We start from the raw sequence: 16,497 nt of genomic DNA on the forward strand, positions 1-16,497 counted from the left end.
TCCAGTATAACCTAAACGGAAGTCTTTTTTTCTGCTGAAAAGAACAATGCTTACCTGAGGTTGAAGTGGAAACTGTTGTTGTGGTTGTGCTAGCTGTAGTAGCAGCTGCTGGTAGTGGGGTGAAAAGAAATCTCTGAATTGTACCATTTGGCATAGCTGCTTGCATAAGCTGTTGTCCTGGACCAGGTATTACAGTCACACCCTGAGGGATTAATTGTAATTGACCAGTAGTTTGACCTTGTCCCTGAATTACCACAGTTAATCCTTGACTGCCACCCTGAAAAAAAGTTAATATTGATGTATTAGTGATACAATTCTTAGCAAGACCTTCCTCAAAATCAGAAGAATTAGGATTTCAGATTTCAGAGGTCATTACTTTTACAAAAAAATTACTGCATAATATTTTCCTAAAACCCAAAAGCAGCATCCAAGATCATGAAATAGCAAAATATTCTTCCAACAGTTCTATCAACAGATTACTGGGCTGGGGATAGTAACAAATATTTTCACCCAAATATTAACAAGAATCCTAGCCAGAAAGCAGCTAAAATGGAAAATCTTTGTTCCTAGAATTTAAAAACAAAGCAGAGCATGGATAATTTTAGACATTAATCACTTCCTCAAGAATCCCAACCATTTTATGTAAAAATTCTCTGCAGTGCAAAGGTTTCCTCAGTGGCTGTCAGATCCAGCCCAACTGTGAGCTTTCATGACTGACTATTCTGTTTGCAATGTGTTATAAATTTCTGTTGCTTAAGCTGATGCTCTGGGTACCAGCTTTCCAGATATCACTAGTGTATACAGAAATAGCTAGGCTTTCATAAAGATCAAATAAAATTTAATCATTACGATGATTTTAAGAAGTTATGTATGGTCTGTCTCAGGACAGTGCTCTCAGTTGAAATAGAGAGGGCAGGGTATCACCACAACACCTAGGTGCTTATTTATACATTGTGATTCCATAGAACAGAATGAGGTCCCTACAGAAATTCTTCCAAGTCTTAGAGAATGGAAGTGAACTCTCTGACTCTTGTACATAGAAAAATCTAAACTGACCACAAGCAGGCCATACACTACAAAGATATATATTCTATAAATATTTTTAAAGAATAGTTATTATGGTAATTCACAGAAGCCTATATTTACCCTATGCGTGCTACTAAATTTATTTTTTTGCCTAGATTTTTCTATTTCATGATCTGAGCAGAAGCTCTAAATACTCCTTCCTCCTCCGGTTCCAGAGACTTTTTCTTCTGAGACTGAGGACAACACAAATCAAAACCGAATCTTCATACAACATCAAAAGACAAGGAACAAACATTACGTTCTGAAGGTTTCAAAAATAGGCCATAAAAATAATAATTACATCCCTTACTGCTGTTAAGGCAAAGATATTTTTCTATACTGGTAATTTTTCCTAATGCTAGTTATACTACTAAGGAATACAATATTTAGAAGTACACTTTGCATATGCTTCTTTCAGTCTGTAATTATGCTATCAGTTATCCTAAATGAAGGCTGAAACATAACCAAGAATGTAAAATTATGATCAGATACACTCACTGCTGAAATCAAGAGACCTGTGAAAATATATTGCAAGCATTAGCACATTTTCATGCCCAGAGGATCTGAAATATTTTACCTGTCCTTGTGTTAGTTGTGTGAGTTGGGCCATAGTAAGTTTCACTTGTCCCTGCTGAGGTCGAGGGGGCTGCGATGTGGTTTGTGGCTGTATTTGCTGAGGTGGTGTTGCAGGACTTGTTACTGTCTTCTGTCCAGAACTGGAAGAAGCTGTGCTGGTACTAGAAACTGCTGTTGAGACAGGCTGACCTCTGATTATCTGAGTCACCACCTGCTGTGTCTGACCTGTAAGAGAGTAATTTGTGATAAAAAAATCGTTTTTAGTATTTCAACCATTAGCACTGCAAACCTCTGAACCACAACTTCTTGCAATAGTGTATTATCAAACAAGTGAAGCAAGCACTCCAGTTTGCACATAAATTTCCATTAGAAACCATTTCTATGATTGAAAAAGGTCTACAAAATGTTTCTATTTTCATTCAAGTAATGTACTTACGAGGAACTTCAGCTTTTTTTTTAAAAAAAGCTGAAAAGGTTTTCTCAATACAAAGTTGTTCTAAACTTTTTTCTTCCAAACAAATGGACTTAATTTTAACCTGTACATTTCCCAATATTGATGGTTAATACTTACAAAGCCTGCAACCAACATATTTAAAAGCCAAAAAATAAACACTTGTCAGAAGTCAAGCATTGAAATGAGACATTTTTGCATTGTGACATATGATACAGAAAGTATTTATAACAAAACAAACCATGGATTTTGCACTGGAAATTTAAATATCAAAATGAACCTACTGGCTGGAAGAATACCTTGTTGCACCACTAGAGGTGTTCGAATGATGGTCTTTCCAAGTGTTGACTGCTGAAGTGGTGTGCGTATTACTGTCATACCAGGACGGAGTGGTGTCCCTTGCATTACCTACACACATCAAAATGGAGAGCATATGTAAACTTATAAGGATGCATCCCCCTGGGTTCTTTTAAGTATTTTTTTTTCTTCTTTTAACATAGTAAGAAATGAGAACACAGAAGTAGATCCAGTATTTTTTCCACTTATGCCCACACTAATAAGGCTTACCAAGCTAAGATACTAATTTTTCAAATTGGAGAGAACTGATGTACCTCCTGCCTCCTGGAAATAAAGAATCCATTAACATTATTTCTGATTATTTCTAATTATTTTTTTTCACTAAAAGTAATATATGTTGAAATAATAATATTAATATATATGTTGAAAAGTGACCATAAATAACTATATTACATATCAGTTATAACATCTGCCACTAACTTAAAATATACATATTCCAAATTTTTGTATTAAATAATCAGAAAGACATCTTACTTGTGAAGTACTTGTTGTTCCTAAAGTCCCTGTGGTATTTGGCCTAATTGTTACAGTTGCTGTCCTTGGCTGGAATGAAGTGAATGTTTGACTTGCACCTGTTGTTGATGGAATGATGCCCAATACCTTTTGCTGAACTTGAACAACACCTAAATAAAGTAAAATTGAGAATTCATTAGTAACATAATTGCCAGCAGAAGAAGTAAATACAACTCCAGGCTGGCATTCAGAAACCAGTCTCCAGGTTTCTAGAACACCTTTGAATCTTTTAACACTTCCTGGGAGAAGCTTTGTCACATTGTAAATGGAAGCAGCATTATACTTTCAGCTACATTTGAAGTTAAGCAACAGGTATTTTAGAAAAGATTAAGGAAAGAGTGAATCTTCATAAAGATCAGTTTGATGGTAACTGCAAACAAGTCCTTGCATGACATGGTGCCACAAAGTTAGTATTATACAACCATTAAGCAAAAGTTACAGTCTGATTCATTTAAAAAGGAGGAGACCAGTTTAAGCCTTTCACCTACAAGCTCATAGTGCCAAAGAAAATTGATATTGCTTTTTCTGTCACCTAAGAAACTTCAGTATAAAACTGGTAGCCTTCATGATTTCCTCAGACGCTAAGGAGAATGGAGACAGAGAATCAAGCTTTTCTACTTAATATACATTCATAAAATCTCAAAATATGAAGCTCTCTTCCCAAGTCAAAAAGGAAAATGCTGATCTTAATTTGGAACCAAAATACAGGTATTAATAATTAAGAACAGCAGCAGGTTTTTTTTTTTGAAAGTTATTTTGTTGGTAATATAATGTAGATAATGAAAAAAACATGCTTCATTCCACATTCTAAAAATAGAGCTTCTAATTTTGTACTATGAAATGTAAAATAATTTACAGGCAAAATACTTGCATTTTTCCCCTAGACACACAAATATGCAATACAGGGGGAACAAGCTCTAGAAACTCTTACATAATTTTTTCCCCCTTCAAGACAAAGTTTACTTCACTGGGAAAATAGTGTCAATGGAGAATTAAACAGCAAGCTGGAATACATTTCAATTCAGTTCCCTTTCCCCTACCTCCTTGAGTTGATGGCACATTGACGGCAACAATCTTGCTGTTTGCAGGGAGTGGCAGCTTAGTTATCACTTTCCCTGCCATCGTTACTGGACTGCCTGAGATCTGGAAGGTCTGCCCTGTGCTGGCAATGGTTGTGGCTGAAGTGGCAGCTGTGCTAGTGGCTATTGAGGTACACAGAACAGTCAATTTTAGAGCAGAAAAATTAGTCAAGAATATGACTATTTTCAAGTATGAAACAGCAAACTTCAGGATTATTTTTACAGTGTTTTCAAATGTATCATTCTTGCTTTTGTAAAGACTTTTTAGGAAACAGTACATTACAGAATAGAATGCTTTTGTCATCAATGATTACTGGTAAAACAGCTGTCAGTCATGAGAAAGGTCAGAAATACAACTACCTAGCAAGTCTGAACAAAGAAAAATTAGACAGGTTTTATTTCAGAAGTGTCCTGCTGATATAGCAAGAGAGTTAAGAGCAAAGATGACACAAAATGCAGTAATGCTATATTCTGGAGATGTAGGTGTTGGATGTAGGTAGGATGTGTGCTGGAATTCATCCTAGTTACACATTCTTTCCATGATGTACAGCTACTTACCTGTTGAAGACTGGCCTTGTTTAACCCAAGTAGCAAAAGTCTGATGGAAATTCTTGTTCTGTTGGAATGTTACTGTAGCTGGAGAACCCACTTTTGTAGTAAGGACTACTTTTGTTCCAGTGGGAACTGGGCCCGTTAAAGGGCCTACCACAACTTTCTGTGGAGTTGAGACAGTAGTTGCAGTACTGCTGGCTGTAGTGACTGTGGGGACCACGCCTGCTACAGGTATCTGCTTCTGCTGTTCCAGCCGTTTCTACAGAATTTAGAAAAAAATTAAATGAAGAATTTTCAGATTTTGGAAAAAAAAAAAAAAAAAAAAAGGCTGTCTTGTCAGTACTGAAAAATAAAGGACCCTGGTAGGATTTTAGTTCAGGTTTAAAGGAATGAAGAGTAAGCTCTTTGAATATCCCAAAGCACGACAAGCACACAGACTCCTTGACCTGCAGAACTACAACTCTGCTTAGAGTACGCAACCAGAAATTTTCCTTTATAGCATCTTTAAAATCCTCAGTTTTTGTTAATTTCCATACACATTTTAAAGAAAACATATTGATTAGCCACAGACTAATCCAAAAGGTTAAAAAAATAATCAAAAAGTATTTATCTAAACTTGGCTTTGACAGTGTGCATACAGCCTCTATGTACTTCCATAAGCGATACACCGTCAGAGTTCATTACTGGCACTCTCAAGTTCAGAGCTGCCTGTACTGAGATCCTGCCACAGCTGGAGAAAGAAAGGCTATCATTCTACTTCACCGAATGAAACATCAAGATTATAATTTTTAAAATTATTCTCTGTAAATTCAATTTGTAACTTGCTTAAAAAATCAGGTTTAAAATCCTTCACCTCATCCAGCAACATTCTCTGCTGTGACTGTCAAAAAGGTACTTTGAATTTAGAGAGCCACATTACAGAGGGGCAGTATCAGTCAGGTCTATTACAATGCCAACTATTTAATTACATTAAGATAGAGAAAAACATTATATTTATATTTCGGTGATTAATTATCAGTACATTGAGGTTGTTATTGCGAATCGGAAAAACTCATTCACTAGTAATGTATTTGGTTAGGGAAGATGTAATGAAAACATGCAGGATGGAAAAAACACTGCTCTAGTTATACACACATGTAAATGTGCATATACAACTGTGTAACTGAATTTTATAACAAATTCTTTGTGGGCTTCATTTGGCCAACTTTAGATAAGATAAAAATCAAAAGATTCAATGTGATTAGAGCGTGGAAATAAATTCAGCTGTATTCCCAAGTCAGCTATGTACCAAGACACCTTTCTATTAAACCACACAACACAGTTGATCTTACCTGGAGACTAGTGTTTCTCAGATTTCTTATAAAATTGGGAAAAAAATAGATTATTTTTTTAAAGTGTTCTGTATTAGGTAGAAAAAAAAAGGGAATCTAATTATTAAACAAATGTTTGCCTTAATGTTGTTTCAAAATAATGAACGCATACAGGGGGAGCAGCACTGTTTGATGACTAAGAGAAGCTGGCTTCCCAGAACTTTGAGTTTCTAAAACTGAAAAATGGTGCAAGACAGGTGGGACTACCAATAGCTCCCCCACCTGCTGGGCAGCCAATCGTTGCTGTTTTAGTTGAGCCTCCAACTGGGCCTTGAATTCGCCTGCCTTCTTCTGTTCACTAACCTTAGCCTGTAGTTCAACTGCCTGTGCCTTTTCCTTCTCCACCCTGCCAAAGACACACAACCAAAAAAAAGAGTTAAACCATCACATAAAATCCATCCATCGACCTAGATTCATTTAGGAACATCTGTCATGTCTGAAGATCACTGAGAACTGGTCACAGTTTTAAAAGTATTTTGAAATAAGCTACTGAAAGTGCATGCAACATTCCTGAAATACTCTGATGCAAAACTACTACAACACCTTACAAGAAGCTATTATCCAAAACTGGAATTCATAATTACATCTGAGACTGAAAATATGATCTATATGTCACCATTAATTTAAAACAATTCTTCTCAAGGGACTCAAAGTTGTTTCAACACTTAAGTATGAAATATTGAAAATACTTTATTGACTTGAATATCCTCAGACTGAATTCACCTCTACTCAAAATACTTCTATACAATTTTATTTGTATTATAGAAGTATTTAAACACACACTGTTTGAAGTCATGCAAAAAGTAGCCTAAAACCCGTCTTTCCATGCTTTATAATAATAGCCTTTTAGCAATACAACACTGATTACTTCATAAGACTGGAATAATTAATAAAAAAATAGCTCTAACAAATCTAATATACCTGCATAAATTCAGTTTTAGTATTAGCAAACAATTGTTTTACAACTTTAACCTAACTTTAACATAACAAAAGGCACAGAAAAAAACGCAACACTCAGCTACAACCAGTAAAAGCTCATCTAGTTTGTGCTATCTAGTGGGAACTTTTATTTAACATGCACACAAAAATAAAAACTTTTTTTAAAAAAAAAGTTTGAGTTGGTTTACCTTTCAGCAAACGCCCTGATCTCCCATAATTCCAATTCCTCTTCTGCCACCCAACTTTCAATTATAACAGGGCCTGTTTGCTTGGGTGTTTCTGGCCGTTTTGGCCTTAAAGCACTTGATCGCAGTCCCTTCCTCTGGGGTGTTGGAGTTTCTTTAGAGAACAGTCAAAACACACGCATTAAGCTCAACCGTAAAACAAAACTGAAGCATAAACCAAGATTTAGTATCTGTCTCATTTTAGAAACAGAAATGCCTTCCAGCTTCAGAGAGATCAAGTCAGTTTGTTACATGCATCATTTGCTTTACACAGGAGAATTAATAGTTCATGTCAAGCTATATTTGCTCCTATGATCATCTGAATTAACATAAAGGTCCAGTTACCTTAATTTCTGTAGGAGCTTATGGGGAGGGGAAAAATGTATAAACAAAGGTACCTTTTGGAGCTTCTGGCACACCAATGGGACAAATAATTTTTCTTATACAGTACTCTGACCGGATTCCGTATGGGCCAACATCTCTTCGCTTGATTATTTCCGTTGTTGTAATTTCCGTTTCAGATGTTTCTACAACAGATTAGTCCTAACACGTTAATAGCAGAAAACAAATAAAAGCTGAACCTCCTATCAATCCAATACACTCAAGGTAAAGAAATAACAACTACAGTGCAAACTGTTCGCTGTTAAAATCTCTACCTATAGATCTATCAAGTGCCATAGCGAACATCAAACCTTTACAGAAAGGCTTGGAATTAAAGTAGTAATCAAAATTAACAGCAAGAGCTGTTACATTAGGAAACACAGAAATTTAAAGAAAAGATACCTGTACGTGTAGTTCCTCCCCCAGGTGGAGCTTTTGCAGCCATATCATCCCATTTGAGACATGCCCACAGTAACCGCAACATAAGGCTCACTCCAGCCAATGATTTCACTGTTTGAAGTCGGTATCTAACAACAGAGCATTAATTATATTTTAAAGTAAAAATGTATTTAATAAACCTAACCAAACCAATGAGACAGGTCTTCTGTTCTACTTTTACTGAACAATATATACTTTTTTTTTAAATAATAGCAAAATTTATAACAGCTCCACTCTAGCCAACCATGCAAGAGGTTTTGATTTTATAACTCAAGGCAAAGTGCTCTTCGAAAATTCTAAGAAGGAAGTTCAGAATTAAAAGGTAGATAAAGGGTTTGAACAACAGCAAAAAAAAAACAAAACAAAACAAAAAAACACAGTATGGTTATCCAATCCTAGATGTAAAACTCATGTCACTTAACAAACCCCAAATTTATTATGGACAAGAGCATCAATATCCAAGCTTATTCAAATCAATCCAGAGTCTGAACAAAAAAGTCTAATGAAAGTGAACCCCATTTAATTATGGCTATTTGAAGATTCAGTGGAAACAGTATTCTTTAAAATACTCCGTCAGCTTGATGGCCACAGGTAAAACAACGCTTCATTTCCACTCACTGCTATGAGAGTTTATGAACTGGAAATTTTCTGCTGCTTTCTTCTCATAGCTTCAAAGGGCACAATCAAATAACTGTTTGATACCAGAAGAGTCTTACAGTGACAATGTTTTATAGTCTGCTGTGTGGCTTGGATATATGACATTTTCTAGAATAAAATGGGAAGCAAACCTGAAAAATGGAGTGCCACAGATACCTCAGTGTTCTGGTACACAACTTAACTGGCCCTTAGATTTCTGTATGACTTCACCTACACTATCAACAAACTGAACTTGTTCTTGTAAAAATCTTCCCAACAGAAGTTTCTGGTGCCAAAACCAGATAAGGATTCTCTATTAGTGCTGGCTTTCCTAAACTATAATTTAACTATGTTTATTTTTGTGGAACAGGGCCGCTCAAGAACTTCTTTCAAAGCCAAAAATTTGAACATAACTAAGTACATACCTCCACGTGATCCCAAAAGTTGGTCTTGGGGATGGATATGGCCAGATATCCAAGGCAGGTTTTGCATTATAATTGAAATAGGGAACTTCTCTGATCCCTCCTCTTCTGGCCAGCTTTTTTAAGTCATCATTAGGTAAAACAAATATGCTTTTTTTACTGCTTTTGGTTACAAATTTTCTGTAAGATGGCAAGGCAGTTCCAGAACGAGTTTTTTTGGGTCTTGCAAATTTCATTAACTTCACTTTGTCTTTTGTAGAATACTCTTTGCTGACAGTCATGGAAGTCACCAATGTGCCTTCTGGGGTCGTCAGCGAGTCAGTTACTGTTGTTGTAATCACTGTTTTACTATGCTCTTGTACAGAAATGACATCAACATTACTGTTTGTAGCTGGAGTGGTAAGCTTAGTTACAGTGGTGGTGGTAGTTACAGTGGATATGGCACAATTTTCTGTAGATGATACTACTGTTGTTTTCTCATCGTTAGATGCTAGGGTCTCTGCAACTTTAAAGACAGTCTTGGATTCTGTAGAAACAGTTGATGTTGTGGTAGTCACCTCAGTAATAACAGTTTTTGTTTTATTCTCTCCATTAACATTTTCCACTTTGTATGCCTGTAGACCATTCTGATCAGCAAAGTCACTACTCAAACTAGATTCCTCACATGACGTTACAGGCGATGGAGCAACTTTCTTCTCCTCACTAAGTTCAGTTTCCATAGATTCTGTTTCACTACTCAGGTTATTTTCTTTACATAAAGTATTTGTTGGTGTGGAAGCAGCACCAATAAAGGCAGCTCTTTGAGGAGAAAGCTGTTTTTCTTCAGCTTTCTGCACATACTTCAGAACTTCATCTGATGGCTGAAGACTGTCTCCAGCTTCAAACTCAGGTGAATTCTGCAGAGATGACTTTGGGTCCATGGTATTTTTGTTAATTGTGTCCTCTGTCGTTATATCACCATTCATGAATGGTTTTATCAAAGATTCCCTAAACGGCAATGCTTTTATTTCATGCTCTTGAATTGATTTATTAATATTATTAATTTTTGGTTCGGTATCATCTCCTGCTGTAGCTTCACAGGTATCTTTAACTAAGCATTCATCATTTGATAGTACTTTAGCATCACTGTCTTTTCCATTCATTTGGAGTGCAGATTTATCTTTTTCTAAGTCCATCTCAGTTACATCATCTTTGTTATTCTTTTTGTCAGTAACATAATTTACATTTGTTTGATCAAGGTATTTGTTTATGGCACTTGCCTCCACTTTCAGTTCTTGATCTTTCTTTTGACCATTAGCCTCTGTTAACTTAGAGCTCAGTAGTTCCTCATCAACTTCTGTCCTATCTGCACATTCCAGAGTTTGACCTTCAAGGTTTCTTTCAGAATTCAGTTCTGTCTTAAGTGATTCTAAATCTTTACTCACCAATTTTTGGTGAAATCTGATCTTATTTTCAGATTTACTTTCAGTCTTTCTTGGAGTAACGTTTTCCCCTATTTCACCTTCTTGTAAGGGTGTTGGTTCATAATGGCTTTTTATCATACAATTGTTTTCTGGATCTTTGCTCTGCTGTTCAGAATTCCCTTCTGAGTCTGTTTTTTCTAAAATGGCCAGAGCATCTTTTCTACAGCTGCTTTCAGTTATCACTGGCTCTGAGTTTTCACATTCACCCGGAGATACTCTGGCAATAGGTAGTTTTTGTTTCAAAGGTCTTTCATTTGTTTCCAGAACATCACATTTGACTTTACCATCTGCATTTGTTTGTTTCAAGCCATCCACAAAGGAAGTCTCACACTCTTTAAGAGCCTCTTGTCCTTGACATTTATCAGCAGTCCCAGGTTTGGAGTTGTTCTCTTTGCTATCATTCTGAACAGAGGACTCACCTTCAGAGGACTGAGGTGAGTCCTCATCCAGTAGCTGCCCTTCTCTTTTTGATAGCCTATTTGTTGAAGGCAATGAAGGCTCATCTAGCTCCCCAGTTTTTGTACAAGAGATGCTGCTGACTGGCAAGCTATCCTGTCTTGTATCTTCAGTTTGGATTTTATCAGAAAGATAGGTTTGATTTTGGGAAGACATGTCAAATTGGCTTCCTTCTTTTACTTTTCTCATTTGTAGCTCATCTATTTTTTTCTGGGGACTTATAGATTGAATGCCTCCATTTTTAGCACTAGCCTCCAGTTTCATCCTTTCTAGACGTTGTTTTTCTTCCAGTGTAAACTGTTTTATTCGCCTCTCAAGTAGTCCATCTAATTTTGATGATTTTACTTTCCTTTTGTAGCAAGTCCTTAAATGAAAACCTTCGCTGACATTGATTATATCAAGCTTACAATGAGTATCCTCATCTTTTATCGGGGATTCAATTTTCACATCATCGATATCCATAGGTTCTTCCTTGATGACTTTATCATTTTCACCATCAATTTCTTTTTCCACTGTGAAGAATAATTCAAAATCAGTAAACTCCCCTAACAATGAGTACGAAAAGCATGTTCTTACATTAAGTACTAAGAATTAAATGCACCTTTTAGCACATTAATACATTTCAAGAAATGGGAACGAACACTCTACACATTTCTACAAGGGATAATTATCACTTAATTGAGACATTTTAGATGTCTGGACAAAATCTGTTACAGTTTTTTTAATAGTTATTTATGAGGTCATACACTTTTACACATACAGTGCTGCAATGAATAACTAGCTTTGTAACAATTTATGTATATCACCTTTGTCTTTTGCATGATCTGAGTTTTCAGAATTTGTATCAGTTTCTACTTTTTCTTCACCTGACTTTTCTTCTTTGACTTTCTCCAAGGTTTCTGAAGCATCTGCTTTCTCCTTTGCTTGCAGATCATGAGAATCCTTTGTTCTATCTTTCTCTGCTTTTACCCTTATTGAACCTTTTCGTTTATCCAAGTTGCATTTTTCATCTTCATTTTTTGCTATTAACAGATTAATTACATGGTTTCAGTTATTCAAAAAAAAAAATCACCTGCTACATTTTAATGTATTTTGGTTTACCACTTAAATCATTTGCACATTACTGAAATTCAGAAATACAGTACAGTATATAATTGTGACATCACAGATTAAGCTTCCTGCAATACTGAATAAAAAATACCTAAAGGCCCACCAGGGATAAAATACTTTGTTTCCACTATTGTTTCAGGAGTTCACGTTCAGCTTTTCTGAGACAACTTTTCCAGGAAATTAAATATCACTTTCTGAAAAAAAACAGCCTAATAAAAGCATTCATTCATATGCTGAAAATTCACAAATAGTTTTCAATAATTTTGATTTCTACAGATAAACTGAGAATGAATACTAGTATTCAAGGGATTTGATGCTTGGCACTGCAGTGTCCATTAACTTCAACTGAGAAAGAAAAATAAATCTAATTTAACAATCACACAAATAACAAAAAGCAGCAGCATCTATTTTGTGTTTGACCCATTTAGAAACTACATGGGAAGTTTTACTTCAGCATGTGATAAAAGAAGTTTTGATATATAACATAACGAGAACCACCGTTTTCTGAAATGTAAAAGGAAACTCAAGAATTACAAATAAGACTTCAGCAGTTCAGGATGCATTCTAGAAGTTAACTGTGCAACACACTTATTGATCCCAAGGTTTTATTTTAAAAGATATAAGGTGTTTTGAACTTTCTAGAAAAAATCATTTTCCCCCCCTTACAACACTGTAAGACAAAATTACAGACAAAATTGGTTAATAGTATTATGTCAATGTAGAAAAAGAGATGAATACGTGCACCAATATTTTAGGTATTTTTTGCATGTGATTATCTACATATTTATCTAATTTACATAAATCTAAAGGTGTACAATATTACACACAACTTCCTAACTGAAACATTTTTATGTAGCTAAAAAACTGTCTCTGACAACTGAACCAACTATACTGACAATAATGAGTAGAGATCCATGAAAGCTTCTCTGGAACACTACCTGGAACAAAGTCTACACAAGAAACATTACACACATGTAATTAACTGCAAAAGCAACAAACGGTAGTATATTAGTAATTAAAAAGATTCTAAGTGATGCAGACACTTACTTGGTAGCAACTTTCTGTAATTTGCATTGGTATTTCCAGGCAGCTTGGGCATAAACCTATGGACATGTGTTTTACTGATCCAACTCCAACCACCATATCCTGTTACTCTATACTCCTCTCCTTTCTGTTTCCAAACCTGTTAAACATTTTTAAAACATTAGTTTTAATGGTGCTATTTGCTGTTAATGTATGCATTAATTTAAAAACATCAGATGTCTTTGGATTTTTAACCTTTTAATTTACTTACTTTCTCAAGCAAACTGAAGTTTGTCAATATGCTATCTACGTTATTTATCATATATCATTATGTATCATATATCATATTTCAATATGTATCTGCCAATCATCTGCCAATTCTACCACAGCAACAGCAAATTCATATTTTCTTCATTTAACAGTAAGCAGATATTTACCTAAAAGCTGAAAGATTATATAACTTTTTGAATCAACCGGTATGTCTATTACAGCAAATAAATTTAGAGCGAAGAACCACTACAATGAAAGTATTTACCATCTTCTGTAGAAGATATGTTTACCATATAAATGGATTTCTATTTATATAACCTTCTGAAGTAAAGGTAGCTGGTTTGGGGGGCAGGGTGAGGAGGGAAGTGCTGGAAACAGACACAGACAAGATTCCAATATCCATCTAAGACTCTTCCATTAGGAAGGAGTGCATTTTGCAGATAATCATCTGCCAAATCAGGAAGTGTAGCTAAGACAGCAATGAATCTCAAACCTTCCTCATGTCAAGACTGTGTGCTTTAGTATGTGGGCATGGCTCCTACCCCAATGACAGGGAGTAATGCACTAATTGACATTTATGTAAGTCCAAGAAAATAGAAAAAAAAAAGAAATTGACAGTTTGGTCTTCATGCAAAATAAAACCTTACCTGATGTTTGACAGGGAATGTGTATTTCACCCATGTAGCTTGCTGCATCGTTTCTTCTTCTTCTTGTTTTCTCTCTTTTTTTTTCACTTTTTCTTTTTCTTCTCTTTCTATTGCTGTCATTCTGCGTAATCTAATAAACACAGATGTAAGTACTTTTGAATATATTTAAGCACAGGATCTTGTAAACAAATATAAGAAGTCAAACAACATATATGTACTAATTGCAATATGAACACTACTTTTTTTGGCTATTTTGATAAGGCAGACAGCTGCCTGCAACCATACCTACATCAAAAAGTTAATTTCTTCTTTTACAGAGCAATGAAAAACGAAAGACAGACTCTACCAAACTCAGTGTGTTGAAAGTTGCTTTTCTAGTCTTCCACACTTGAAGACTAGCTCAGAAAGAAAACAAACTTGCTTTACAGCAGCAGGGACACTACTGAAATCTTTTCATGTATTTTCAGTTTTTCTGCTTGAGAAAAAACACTATTTTTAAGTACTGAATACAACAGACTGAAATTGAATGTAATTCATACAGGTATAGAAAAACTAGTAACTGTAAAACAGTAAAGTTCTCATACTCAAAAAAGATACATGTATAATGTATATGAGATATACGTATATATAAAAAAAATATTTTCATATTTTTACCTAGTGTGTCCCAAGGATTCCCGCCAGATTGGCAGCATGACAACTGGTTTAATTGCGCATTCCAATATAGCCAGAGCTAGTGCAAATTCTCTAGGTTTGCTGCACATCTGAACAGCCTTAATCCAGTTAGACCTAAATTGGAAAAAAGATAACCTGAAATATATACATGTACTAATATAGCATACTATGTTAATGAGATTTAATGGGATAAAATCTCCTATATTCTAATACTTCACTCAGATGTGCAATTCTTTTAGTCGTTCATCATAACACACAAACACATTATATTTTAATCTACTGAAGCATGGCGCTTGGAAACCACCAATTTCAAAAAGCAAAGACCACTGCTCGTTAATGCTATTAGCAAAAATACAAGAGAAGATATTTTTTCATTTATTAATTTACCTGTGGGAAGCCCAGTTAGGGTGAAGGAATGATGCCGGGATATTGTTTTCTAGCTGGATAATAGTTAGCCTCAAAGTGGATATGGTAAGAACTTTGGACCCATGTACAGACCCATTCCATTTGAACTCTCCAGCTGGAGTCAGACAGAATTTATGCGAGAGATGTCGTCTCTTGTCATGGTCCTCCCTGTGCTGGTGCTTGTTCAATGCAAATGAATTCGTGGCATACTGATTATGATAAACACGATACTTCCCCTCTTGCCCTAATTTGAAATAGTTGTTGATATTTCCTTTCATCACAATTTCCTTCTTTGCATTCATTCGGGAGACTTCACCTTGAGAGTTGACCACCAGAACCTTGTTAAAGAAGGAAACATTTGGGACCTTTAAAAATCATTCTGTTTGATTACTCACAGTATAAGGTCTCAACTGCCTATATGTAAAGTTCATAAAAATATCTTGCATTAGTTTGCAGAAGCAAGTAACTTTGAACCAATATGTTAAATATAAGTACTTCATCACAGATTGCATATAGAACTAGGAAGATCAACTTCAACAATGACAAAAAAAGCCACCCAGGCTCTTCAGGAGGTCAAATAGGAACCTGTTTGGCTGCTCTGAATTATGTCTATTGAGGGAGATGGCTTTGGGAAAATAGCCTCACTAAACTGAAGTAAACTAAAGTGTCTGTGAAACACCTCCTGGGTAAATCACAGAATTCCTACACCTAGCTAAGCCAACAAGTATTTCCGAATTTGAAAACATGGCATGGATAACAACACTGCTCTAGCTACTCATAAAGGAGTTCCAAATCAGAGATGTTTGTGATCAGATAGGCTCACAAACACAGTTGCGTTAACTTATAATGACAACCAGCTAACAAAAATAAAATTAATACACCAATGACAATAAATAAGTGCAGCTAATGCTTAACATTCAAACATTCCATTTCTGGAGAAACTGAGCTATCTCATAACACAAACCTACAGCCACACTAAAGATTTATACCAAATGACAGTCATCTGAGAGCTTTCACTTCAGTCTGCATCCAGAAGTGCTACAATTTTGCAATGATTGTTTTTAAATCAACATAATCTGCCAGTACAGACTTGTGGTGAACTGGAAACTTGGCTATTACCCAGGTATTCAAACAATAATCAAATACAAAACACTACTAAGTCACATTTTTGGCACATCAGTTCTGAAAGACCTGAAGACAAAAGTGGGAAAAAAACATATATAACTTACTGCTGGGTATATAGTAAACAATTCCCTAACTTACGACCGGTGTATTAAAGGAGAATATGCACACTGGTCACTGGTGTATCATTGTATAGATTTAGAATGCAAGAACAAAGGAAAAGGGGAAAAAAGCTTCTGAAACAACATTTTAAGCATTTGCTGATTTATTATTTTTACTTTTTTTTTTAATGACCTTTACAGTCTGCCAAAATCACTTTAAAAAAG

At 35.4% G+C, this 16,497-nt stretch overlaps 1 protein-coding gene across 13 annotated transcripts in view; it reads right to left on the bottom strand.

The window, feature by feature from the left end:
• Positions 1–16,497, bottom strand: part of BPTF (bromodomain PHD finger transcription factor) — a 57,011-nt gene that overhangs the window by 14,784 nt on the left and 25,730 nt on the right. For 7 of the 13 annotated variants that reach the window (XM_068655475.1, XM_068655470.1, XM_068655474.1 and 4 more), the window contains 16 exons: positions 15,032–15,387; positions 14,627–14,758; positions 13,973–14,102; positions 13,080–13,215; positions 11,729–11,944; positions 9,007–11,434; positions 7,910–8,034; positions 7,525–7,653; positions 7,091–7,241; positions 6,186–6,309; positions 4,600–4,852; positions 4,003–4,164; positions 2,924–3,072; positions 2,377–2,500; positions 1,643–1,866; positions 55–277 (listed from right to left, as the gene is read on the bottom strand). In XM_068655475.1, the coding sequence (XP_068511576.1) occupies positions 55–277; positions 1,643–1,866; positions 2,377–2,500; positions 2,924–3,072; positions 4,003–4,164; positions 4,600–4,852; positions 6,186–6,309; positions 7,091–7,241; positions 7,525–7,653; positions 7,910–8,034; positions 9,007–11,434; positions 11,729–11,944; positions 13,080–13,215; positions 13,973–14,102; positions 14,627–14,758; positions 15,032–15,387 (5,062 nt within the window). The remainder of the gene's footprint in view (positions 1–54; positions 278–1,642; positions 1,867–2,376; positions 2,501–2,923; positions 3,073–4,002; positions 4,165–4,599; positions 4,853–6,185; positions 6,310–7,090; positions 7,242–7,524; positions 7,654–7,909; positions 8,035–9,006; positions 11,435–11,728; positions 11,945–13,079; positions 13,216–13,972; positions 14,103–14,626; positions 14,759–15,031; positions 15,388–16,497) is intronic. The other 6 variants (XM_068655479.1, XM_068655476.1, XM_068655469.1 and 3 more) reach the window with 5 other exon arrangements.

Source organism: Anas acuta, chromosome 18, assembly GCF_963932015.1.
Source record: "Anas acuta chromosome 18, bAnaAcu1.1, whole genome shotgun sequence".
NCBI classification, from domain to species: domain Eukaryota; kingdom Metazoa; phylum Chordata; class Aves; order Anseriformes; family Anatidae; genus Anas; species Anas acuta.